The sequence below is a fragment of the Phoxinus phoxinus genome (genome assembly GCF_949152265.1).
Source record: "Phoxinus phoxinus genome assembly, chromosome: 15".
Taxonomy (NCBI): domain Eukaryota; kingdom Metazoa; phylum Chordata; class Actinopteri; order Cypriniformes; family Leuciscidae; genus Phoxinus; species Phoxinus phoxinus.
In genome coordinates, this window is record NC_136890.1 from 2946305 (window position 1) to 2958644 (window position 12340).

The window sequence follows — 12340 nt, forward strand, 5'->3', positions numbered from 1 at the left end:
ATATATGTTTATATGATTTATATTATATATAAATATAACTACTTTATATATAAATAACATATTTTTCTTAAATATATACATGCATGTGTGTGTATTTATATATACGAAATAATTATACACAATACACACACACATATATTATGTAATTATGTAAACAAACTTTTATTTTGGATTCGATTAATCGCGATTAATCGTTTACAGCACATTTTATTTAAAGGTAACAAATCCAAAAATGTGCCACTTGCTTGATTTTTTTAATGTGGACTCATAATTTTGAACACTTCAGTTCAGTAATATTTAGTTTTGTGTGACATACAGCTGTGTTTCATTTGTTTTTGTTTTGTTCCGTTTGAGGAACACAAGCGAGGTTGACTGAGGAACTGTCGGCTTTGTTGTAAAAGTGGGAACTGCAGTGAGGTCAGCTGATGAGTTGAGATGCAGTTTTGCTTCGGTTTGCTTTGTTAATATCATTATTTGTCCTGCTTTGTCCAGATGTGAAGATGTCTTCATTGCTCTTTGGGGTGATTTTGGCTAATGCAGTGGTAATGTTAAATTCCGACTTCGTTCTCCATATCTCATTTTTAAAATTCTTCAAGAATGATAATTTTAAATACCCACGTTCTCTGTTTTTTTTTTTCTTCTTTGTATGTTTTACAATGAAGATTATGGGTTCGTGTGAACCAACTCAATCATGGTCAGACAGGGCAGAAAGAGGAATTTTGGGTAAGTAAATGTTGTGTTTTACCCTCACAAACAACAATTAACCCTATAAAGCATGTCGTATCATATTTGACATGAATTTCTGATGTCTCCTGATCAACATGATCAAAACTTTGGTAAAAAAACCTGTTTCACACAATCGGGTGATATCAGCTAAATTGGGCCACTTTTTGGTAAATCGTTTGGGACAATAATACAACACCATATATGCCCTTTCCATGTGTTTTTATGATTAATAATGACTATAATGATTATAATTTTGTGTTGAAATTATTTAATAAAATATAATTATTTAGGCCCTATAGTTCTTGAAACATCAGCTGTGCCAACTTTTTTTTATGAGCAGTTTCATGTAAAATGGGCCAGTCAAACTGCAAAGGGAAATAGTAATTTATCATCAATTTTAATTTTAAAACACAATTGCTTATACAGCCACATAACATTTAAAGTGCATTAAACAAACATATTTAAAAAATCACTGCCATTAAAAAAAAAAAAACATTTTGGGGGCAAACCCACATATTAAAATGTGCAATTAAAAAAGTTTTTGGAACTGTGTGTGTGTGTGTGTGTGTGTGTGTGTGTGTGTGTGTGTGTGTGTGTGTGTGTGTGTGTGTGTGTGTGTGTGTGTGTGTGTGTGTGTGTGTGTGTGTGTGTGTGTGTGTGTGTGTGTGTGTGTGTGTGTGTGTGTGCCATACTCACTGTAAATAAAATATCTACTACCATTATTACTGTTCAGGGGGTCATGGTGTGTGGGGTCATGGTGAGACACACACACACACACACACACACACACACACACACACACACACACACACACACACACACACACACACACACACTCAAAACACATGTGTGTCATTGACACAGATGATGGCCCATTTTAGCTGAAACCATGTAGCCCATTTTACCTGAGTGGGTTAAGGTAAATTGGGCCGCCAAGAAAAACATCACTTTTTCAAAAAATATGTTCATATACCAAACTAACAATATTATTTCTGATCGATGCCATCAAGACAGATATTATGCATAGTTTTTTTTATGTGATCCACAGATGCTTAACCATAAAGCCTTTTATTATTGGATGTATTAAATATGTGAACATTTGGAAGTAAACCAGTAGCGTTTATCTTGAAACCGCATGCACTGGAAAAAGAGCCAAGGTCAGAAAATTAATGGGACCTTTGGGAAAAAAAATCTCCAAAATTAATTATTTTTTTCCCAAAAACCTAGATATTGTGTAAAAAAAACCTATAAGTTATTGTTTTTCATATATATAAGCAGTATCACATGAGCAAGAGTGCTGTTTTCCTGAATATCAGCACGTTTGCAAATGTGATATTGATTTTATACATCAATCCAATAAACAGTAGGTTAAAGGTGAACTATGCAAGTTTTTTTACCTTAAAGGCACAATATGTAATATTTGTGCATTAAAATATCCCAAAATCTCAAGGCCAGTGTTATATATTTAGTTAAGTTGATTACTTACAATATCCCAAATGTTTCCAACTATTTTTAGATCGTGAGAAAATGGCGATTTTAACCGAGGAAGCGGGGCGTGTGAGCGGGGGTGAGCTGGAGTCGCCAGTTAATGCGTCATATCCGCGTCACCCTCAGTTTCCGCTCGCACTGCGCGGAGTCCTGGACAAATGCGGGAGTTGTAGTTGTAGCGTCTATCGAGCAACAAACGTTAGCTTGCTTCGTGCAGTCGTTGTGGAACAAATTTTATTTACCGATTGCAGCCGGTTCTGTCGACAAACACAAGTCCCATAAACGCACGGGTCAATTTTATATATTCCAAATGTAGCATTCGGTAATAGTTCTGTTTATGTAAGGAAAGTATTATTGCTTTAGGCTTGTGTTTAGTTTATTGACATTGTTTATCACGTCTGGTGTTTATGGCCATGTAAATAAATATAGCATGTGTTATACATAAAGAGGAATCTGTCTTTTGGCAAATGATGTGGGCATGTACATTTGTGTACAATTGTTTAGAACACATAAAACTGCGCTGCGTTATCACAACAATGAATTCGACAAATATAGTAACATGATAACCAATTTAGTATTAAACCTTACTTTTCTTGCGGTTAATTCATTTTAATGGAACAAAAGCATGTCATTAAACGCAACATTTATAAAAATAGAACTTTACCTCGTCCATGAACATGATTTTTCGATTCCCGTCTGACTGATTTACATCCACGGTGGAGTTAAAAACGACAGTTCCCATGATTCCACGCTCCTTCACATCGTCATCAAGCTACGCCGCTGTTGCTGTTGTTTGGAATGTAGGGCCTCTGGCGACAGAAAATATTGCATATTGTACCTTTAACTGAACAGCTTCGGAGTCATTGGAATGGTTATATAACTTTTTTCGGGTTGAATGGTGGTCGTCTCGCCCCCCCCCCCATCGCCTGTGAGTGGAGAAAACACACTTGCAACTTTGAGCCGGCGGGCCGCCAGATGAGGCGTCAGGAAGTATCGCGTGATATCATGTCTCGCGATGTAAAGAATTGCTTTACGGCAAAAAAAAATCTGCTAAAATTCTGTCATTATTGCGCTCCCTCACGCGGTTCGAACCCGAATGAAGAAGACGTTTTAAAGAATGTCCCGTCTGCTGTGATGTTGTTGATCTACAAGCCTCTGGCATCTGAGAGTCGCCAACAAGTTTTTCGACAGTGTTGTCAAATATCTACTCCGAAGCGCTAGATAGAGAAACCTGCGAGCAAAAAGCGAGAATACAGCAAATAAATTCCCCAAACTGCATAGCGCTGCTTTAATAGGTGGCTTACAATTTAGAGCCATTGCACATATTCTTTGAAACGGGCTTCTGAATTGCAATGGCAGCCTGTGGTTATCAATACGAATTAAACCTCTCTCCATCTCAACCTGTTGCAGAATCAGATGTGCCAGACTCGAACCTTCTGCTCCAGAACGATGCCATGTTCCTGCTTGTGAACACATCGTTCAGTTTCAAACAGGCTTTGCGTTACTGCCATGGTCAGTCGAGCGCCCTCACAACCTCAGGGGTCAAAGAGGACGAGGAGGGAGCGCAGAAGTTACTCTTCAGGTCCAACCTCAAGAGCCCCGTCTGGTTCAGAGCCAACAGAAGCCAGAACCCCACCGCCCAACTGTCCCAACAAAGTAAGTTTGGTGTTCTGAGACAATCTAACCAGTTATGATGAGCAAACGCTCTTCCTGCAATCTTACTTAGAGTGTTTTTTCAAAGTTATGTGGTTTTTAATAATGTTCTCAAAACTTTAGAACAAAAACATCGTTCATGGGACGGTTTAGTAGCCCGGTCATCTATTTTTTTAATGTTTCAGAATGTTCAGAGAACATTTAAAAGTAATGTTTCCAAAATGATAAAATGGAATGTTTCCTTAATGTTCGCAATAAAAAAAACATCCTAGGTGTATAGGACTTCTTTAACTATATTAAAAAATATCCCGGCTCTTCCCAGCTTTATAATGGGAGTGAATGGTGCCTGTTATTTTGAAGCCCAAAAAAGTGCATCATCATCATAAAAGTAATCCATGCGACTCCATGGGTTAATAAAGGCTTTCTGAAGCAAAGCAATGCGTTTGTGTGAGAAAAATATCCATATTTATAACTTTATAAACTGTAATCACTGGTTTCCGGTACCGGCCGTATGCGAGTCTGGTTCCGGTGGAAGAGTGACCTTTGACCCCAGAAACATGACGTGTGACCTCTGACCCGACGAGTGGCCTCTGACCTGACGAGTGACCTCTGACCCGACGCCTGACGAGTGACCTCTGACTCGACAAGTGACATCTGACCCGATGCCTGACGAGTGACCTCTGACCCGACACATGATGAGTGACCTCTGACCCGACGCCTGACGAGTGACATCTGACCCGACGAGTGACCTCTGACCCGACGCCTGGCGAGTGACCTCTGACTCGACGAGTGACATCTGACCCGACGCCTGGCGAGTGACCTCTGACTCGACGCCTGACGAGTGACATCTGACTCGACGCCTGACGAGTGACATCTGACCCGACGCCTGGCGAGTGACCTCTGACTCGACGCCTGGCGAGTGACCTCTGACTCGACGAGTGACATCTGACCCGACGCCTGACGAGTGACATCTGACCCGACGAGTGACCTCTGACCCGACGCCTGGCGAGTGACCTCTGACTCGACGAGTGACATCTGACCCGACACCTGACGAGTGACATCTGACCCGACGCCTGACGAGTGACCTCTGACCCGACGCCTGACAAGTGACCTCTGACCCGACACCTGACGAGTGACCTCTGACTCGACGAGTGACATCTGACCCGACGAGTGACCTCTGACCCGACGCCTGACGAGTGACCTCTGACCCGTCGCCTGACGAGTGACCTCTGACTCGACGAGTGACATCTGACCCGACGCCTGACGAGTGACCTCTGACCCGACGCCTGATGAGTGACCTCTGACTCGACGCCTGACGAGTGACATCTGACCCGACGAGTGACCTCTGACCCCACGTCTGACGAGTGACCTCTGACCCGACGCCTGACGAGTGACCTCTGACCCGACGCCTGACGAGTGACCTCTGACCCGACGAGTGACCTCTGACCTGACGAGTGACCTCTGACCCGACGCCTGACGAGTGACCTCTGACCCGACGCCTGACGAGTGACCTCTGACCCGACGAGTGACGAGTGACCTCTGACCCGACGCCTGACGAGTGACCTCTGACCCGACGTCTGACGAGTGACCTCTGACCCAACGGAGAGCCAATGATTAAAGTTTATAAAGTTATAAATATGGAGATTTTTCACATTGGTTCAGAAGGCCTTTATTAACCCCTGGAGCAGTGTTGTTTTTGGCAGCCCTTTTAGTTTTAGTCTTAGTCTTAGTCTTTTTGACGAAAATGCTTTTTAGTTTTAGTCACATTTTAGTCACTTATAAACTTGATAGTTTTAGTCAAGTTTTAGTCGACGAAAACGCAAAAAGGTTTTAGTCAAGTTTTAGTCGACGAAAACACAAAAAGGTTTTAGTCATTTTTAGTAAAAAAAAAAGAAAGAAAAAAAGTAGTCTTTAATAAATTAATTTAGGTTAAAAAGTATTGGAAATGGGCTTAGGTTTGACAGGTTGCAGCAAGTTGCAATTCATAAAACAACAGTTAACCTTAAAACCTTTGCATAATAAACTAGACTTTCTGAATAATTCGATTGGTTGGGTCCTTACATGCGCTTCGTGAGGCACACACGCACACTAGCACACACACGCAAGGTCTCTCGCTCCCTTTCTCTGGCTGTGCGCGCGCTACACATGCGCGCTCTTACTCGCTCTATCTAGATTCCGAGAGATTCAGATTTGCGGGCAATTCTGAAATTATCGTACATTATGGGATTTTTTTCATTATTGATCGTACATCGTACAACAACGATTAGAATGCGGCATTGCTGATACTTTTTTTTTAGCTCAAAACAGACCGATTTCACGCAAAATAGGCAGAAATGACATTGTAAACGTCAGACTTATAATAATTTTCGTTCCATCTCGTCTCGTCAACGAAAACTCGAAAACGTCTCGTCATGTTTTAGTCACCTTAGAGCCATTTTTAGCTAGTCATCGTAACGTTATCGTCATAAAAAAAAGGTGCGTCAACGAAATAATTGCGTTATCGTCATCGTTGACGAAAACAACATTGCCCTGGAGTCGTAAGGATTACTTTTATGATGGATGGATGCACTTTTTTCGGCTTCAAGATCAAAGGCACCATTCACTCCCACTATAAAGATCGGAAGAGCCAGGATAATTTCAACATAACTCAGATTGTATTCGTCTGAAAGAAGAAAGTCATATACACCTAGGATGACTTGAGGGAGAGTAAATCATGGGCTAATTTTCTTTTTTGGGTGAACTCTCTGATGTCTGATGAAATCTCTGAACCTTCCCAGAAACGGTCTTCCCAGGCTTATCTTTCAAGTCTACGGACGGCTATGCCAGAGTGAACGCGTCTTTCCCGTCACTGTCCGCGGTGAGCGTTTGCGTGCGCGTGCAGTGGGACCCGCGGCACGAGAACGTGTCCACGGTGTTCTCGTACGCCGCGCGCGTCTTCATCAACGAGTTCCAGCTGCGCGGACAGATCGACGAGTCCAAGCGGAGCCACGCCGACAGAAAGGTCCGCCTAGCGCTCCTCATTCAAGGACAACATCACCCGTACAAAGCCGAGCTGCCCATTGATGGAGACTGGCACCATGTTTGCGTCACGTGGCGCTCAAACGATGGGTATTGGGCGATCTATGTGGACGGCAGAACGGGAGATTCTGGGCATGGGAAGGCACGGGAAAAGGTGAATGATATACACGGAGACGGGATTTTTATATTGGGGCAGGACCAGGATACCTTTGGTGGAACTTTCACGGAGCCGTTTTTTGGGAACTTGACTGACCTGAACATTTGGGGTGACGCTCTGGAGTTAAAACAGGTGCAGGCGCTGAACACCTGCTCGGAGCTGACCAATCACAGAGCTTTATTCAGAGGGCGGGACTGGAGCCTCATCACTGTCCATCCCTCCGTCCAGAACGTCTCTGCAACACTCAACTGTCCAGGTTAGCTTCTTTATTATTATAACATACTTTATCATGCACTGTTATAATAGAAATATAAAATATAATACAAATACAAAATATATATGTATATTTAATACTTTAATATTTAAAATTTTTGCTAAATATTTTGCCTAATAAATGTTTTTGTTACTATCATATTTGCAATTTAATTCTTAGTGTCCATTGTAGCTTTAAATGTCTACTTTGAATTATGTTTATTATATATTTTGAATTATTATAATTTTTTGTTAAATGGCAGAATATTCATGTGGGATCTCTAAATAAATATTGCTATAATTATGGGCCAAGTACCGAAGGGGCATTTTCCCGCCATTTTGAATTTTCCTTAACCTACATTTTCGAACTCCACCTAGGCCGTTGCTCCGATTTTCACGAAAATTGAACCAGATCATCTTCTTACCATGCTGACAAAAAGTTATAGAATTCAAGTTGATTTGTCAAACCGTTATTAAATAACGCGCAAACGAATTAGACGAATATCGCACCAAAATGACTGTGAGGCTATATCTCCTCAACGCTTTAGCGTATTCTGACCTTAGTGTGTTTTATGACAACCATGACCTGAGGTTATAGGCACAGTTTCGGCACAGTGCCACCTAGTGGTCAGTAGATATTAAAATTGCTCTTTATGCTTATAACTTCTAAAATGTTTGGCCAAAAAATTACAAAACGGGTCTCTTTTTCCCTTATCGGCCATTTTGGGCGTCAGTCATTTGGATTTTGTCATAAAATGCTATATTTTATGAACGCATTGGCGTATCGTTACGAAACTTGGTATGTTTTCGGCACCATGCCCTGCCGGTACTCAAAGTTTCAAGGCAGCGCCACCTTGTGGTCAAAAGTTATAATGAAATTTCCAAAAATGACAAAAACTTTTGATTAAATAACAATCGATTTTGTGTCGATAGATAAAATCATTTTCATATACAACATATACTGAAGTTGATGGCATGATGCCAAAACGACTTAGACTCTATATCTGCAATACTTTGGCATATTGACACCAAACTTTGCATGTGTCATTGTCACCTTACTCTGACCATAACACCTTTTGGTCACAGCGCCACCTATTGGTCGAAAGTAATAAACCATTTTTTTATGGTTGTTTTTAGGATTTTTTTCAGTCTTTTTGCCTGAAATAATCTGAATATGTCTTTAATTGTGCATTGTTGCAGTTGATCTAATGCTACCAGCCATGCTTGCATGACATATCGTTCCTTCTATATATATATATATATATATACATTTTTTTTTTAAATAGTTGTTTCATCTAATATGTGAAAATTAATGAATTGTAATTTGTAAGTTTCTGTTTATTTGTGGTGGATATAATTATTTCCGCAGGGTCCCTGAAGACGACGCCGAGACGGGAAGAGGAATGTGAGGTTTTTAATGGCCGGTCTGACGGTCAGCCTCAGTACAGCTCTGCCGTCTGCACACACACATTCCCTTTCATCTGCAGAAGCAGCAAAGGTGTGTGTGAAGCGTTGCTGTAGCTGATTACAGTCTGAACGGGTATTGAAGTGTTGTGCTCGGCCTGACAGTGCAGTTCTCTGACCCGCAGAACACTATCTGAAGTTGAAGGAACTGAGGGAATCTCTAAGGTCCAACCCAAGCCACTTCATGCAGGATCTCATGCAGTTCGGGATGGTACAGAGTCGAGTGCTTTCTCAGCATGAGTATCTTACACACAGTGTCATTACAAATAACCAAAAACAGCTGCAGCAAAGAGTGCCAGCAATAAAAGTAAAACAAGTAGTAATTAGGGGTGTAACAATATATCGTGTCACAATATATCGCAATATAAAAATGCAACAATATATTGCATTTAGGTTAAACCCGAATAAGTTGGCAGAACTCAAAATAATCAATTGCCTCAAATTTTTTAAGTTATGAAATTCAAAGTTTAAGTAAGCAGAACTAGCAGATTTTTATTTTGTACTTAAACATTTCAAGTTAAGAACAATTAAAATGTATGATATGAGTACACTGATTCATACAATTAACTTAAAACTTTCATATAATCTCAATGTGAATATACTTTTATTAGTATAAACTTAGTTAGCTTTAACAAGCTAATCTGCTAACATACTAATTTGCTAACATATTAGCAATAGTATGTTGTACAGAAGCACTTGCTGTATGAGTGCGACAATATAAAGGTATTACTTGCTCTCAGATCAAGATCATGCTCCACTCGTCCCCATGACGGTAACTATCCTGAAATTATAACTTTAATTAAAACTTTAACAGAAATTCTTCTGAAATTAGCATAACAAAACATTAATCACTACTAAATCTCCCACTTAACATTAATCTGGCACAAAAAAAACACATTATATTACACTTAATTTGAGCATTTACTCTCCCTTTCGCATTTGAGTCATCAAAGCATGCTGGGAAATAGACATCCCAGCTGTTTCAGTGAAACTTAAGTTCGTCTAAATTAAAAGAAATCATTTCATAAAACTCAAAACAATGAAACAAGTTCAGTTTACTTAAAATATATCAGTTTTGTGAACTTGAAAGAAAAAGAAAGTGCTAAATACTCATAAAAGTTAATTTGACTGAACTAATTAGTTTAATTTAAGTTTGTCCTACTCAAACCGATTAATTATTTTGATCGTTAGGGTTTATTATAGTATCGTGGATAGTGACCATATGTATTGTGTATAATTTACCGAAAACGGAATAACTATAATAATAAATTCACGTTTTCAGAGTTTTAGTGTCAGTACTACATTAAACTACTAAATATAATGTTGAATATAATGTATAATAATGCAATAGGGGAATATTTGTGTGTCCTGATAATGCCAAATGTCTGATGTTACCAGTAAAAATGGCCGACATTATTTTAAATATATCTACAGTGACAGAGCGCAAGCATATTCATCTAAAATAATTCTGTATTTTCATCTTCAGAATCATGAATATTGTTATTCTGGTGTCTCTATTGTCCTGTGCTTTGGGTTTCCAGCACCAAGTCCAAGCCTATTCATTTACACACACAATGTAATCAAATTTAGCATTTTAATCAACCTTTTATCATATGTCTTGGAGTATCTCAATAATATCGTGTCGTGAGTTCAGTATCGTGATATGTATCGAATCGTGACACGAGGGTATCGCTACACCCCTAATAGTAATGTAAAAACTAAATGAAGGAAATATAAAGCCCGTCTAACTCGAGTCTGGTCCCGTTTCTCTCAGACGGCAGACGATGTGTTCTCTGATGCTGTGGATGGGCAGAGCTGGAGCTCGGTGTCGCGTCTGCTGAACGCCTCTGAGCGCGCGGTCCTGAAGGAGCATAACCCGCTGGAGGACAGAGATATGGTTTCTCTGATGCATGTTCTCTCTCGGGCCGCTGATCTTCCCAGCACTGCAAACCAGAGCCGGCGAGATGCGGAGAGACTCGGCCAGAGCTTCATCACCATCGCAGACTCACTCCTCAGCCAAGAGGAGGCCAGTAAATGGCACAGTATCAAAGAGGTGACTGAAGACCCAGCTCAATCTCAATGAGTTATGACAACATGCACTGCAAGAAAATGCTTTTAAAACGTAGGGCCCTATCTTGCACCCAGCGCAATTGACTTTGAACACCGACGCATGTATCATTCCTATTCTGCACCCGCGCACAGCGGACTTTTTCCTCCACAGACGCACGTCGGTAAATTAGAGAGTGAACTTGCGCTCGCGGGGGCGATTCAGCGCAAAGAGAAGGCGTGTTCCGGCGCAAAACTTCCATGGTGCTATTTTCCAGTTTTAGAAAGCAATTGCGCCATTGACCAGGAAAAAAACAGTCTAAAGACAGTGGCGCGTTGCGCGTTAGTGATATGGTATTTTAAGGGCGCGTGCTTGGCCATAATGTTAACGCGCATCCACTTTGATTCTCTAATATAAACAGATGCAGCAGTTTTCATTTTTGCAAATCATACATTATTACAAGGAAAAATATTAACACAGGAGGGAAATCATTGTTGTGTCCATGAAGATGTGAAAAAGATCTATCTAGATAAAAAAAATAAAAAAATCTAGATTAGGCTACACATTTACTAGGCTACCCAAATTATACGCCTGTTTAACCGAAGCTAATTTGTGTGGTTTCTCCATCATCCCCAATGTCACTTCTCTGTGTTTTACGGTCCTGACGAGAACGTCGGTCTCCTCGGCTGTGAACCGCTCCTGGCGTGCGCCGGCAAACCCGCCGTTATAATAGCAATCCGCCATGGAACAAGCGCGCCGGCTCTTAAAGGGAATGTGAGAGGACGCTCTGATTGGTTTATTTCACGTTACGCCCAAACCACACCTATGAGTAATGAAGCGACTTCAGACCAACCCCTTTTAGATTTGCGTCAGGCGCAAGAGTCATTTATCCCGCTGGGAAAATAGCAACAGCGCCGGGATCCGCCCACAAAGTTACTTGCGCTTTGCACTTTGACACTTGCGTTTCAGATCGTCAAAATAGGGCCCGTAGTCTTTTTGTCTCGTTTCCAGTCCAAATAGATAAAAATTCTTAAGGCAGGCAAAAACATTGTTGTTTTTTCACTTGTCAATTTTGAGATCAATTTTGTCTTCAATAACGTGTCTTCTTTCACACTTGTGGTGAAAAAAAAGTCCAAAATACACATTTAGGTCTTTATTTTACTACACTTTGTCTATTTGCGTCTGTAGATTTCTCCTAAATTCATCAAAAGTTGGCGTTGTAAATCAACATCGCTGTCTGCATCATAGATATACATAATAAAGGCTAGATGTCTCGTCCACGCTGCTGGCCAATGGAGGTCGACGTCCGCACCTGGCGGCCATCTTGCCACAGTCAGCTCGCTCACTCGTAACATTGTGTTTTAATGGTGCATGTACTTTTTAAATAAACATAACTTGCTCAATTTTCTAACGATTTTCAAACGGGTTGGTTTGTTATAAACGTCAGAGATGTAGTTATGACACTGCATACTTATGAATAATTATAATATTATATATTTCAACATGTTCAAGCATCCAGAATTATAGCCACGTTA

At 40.6% G+C, this 12340-nt stretch overlaps 1 protein-coding gene across 1 annotated transcript in view; it reads left to right on the top strand.

Annotated features, from left to right (window-relative positions):
• Nucleotides 1–500: 500 nt before the first annotated feature.
• Nucleotides 501–12340, top strand: part of adgrd2 (adhesion G protein-coupled receptor D2) — a gene marked incomplete at its 5' end in the record, with an annotated part of 38646 nt that continues 26806 nt past the window's right edge. Inside the window, 7 exons of the mRNA XM_079638356.1 lie at nt 501–542; nt 663–723; nt 3625–3870; nt 6645–7298; nt 8664–8792; nt 8884–8969; nt 10533–10811. Of these exons, the coding sequence (XP_079494482.1) occupies nt 501–542; nt 663–723; nt 3625–3870; nt 6645–7298; nt 8664–8792; nt 8884–8969; nt 10533–10811 (1497 nt within the window). The remainder of the gene's footprint in view (nt 543–662; nt 724–3624; nt 3871–6644; nt 7299–8663; nt 8793–8883; nt 8970–10532; nt 10812–12340) is intronic.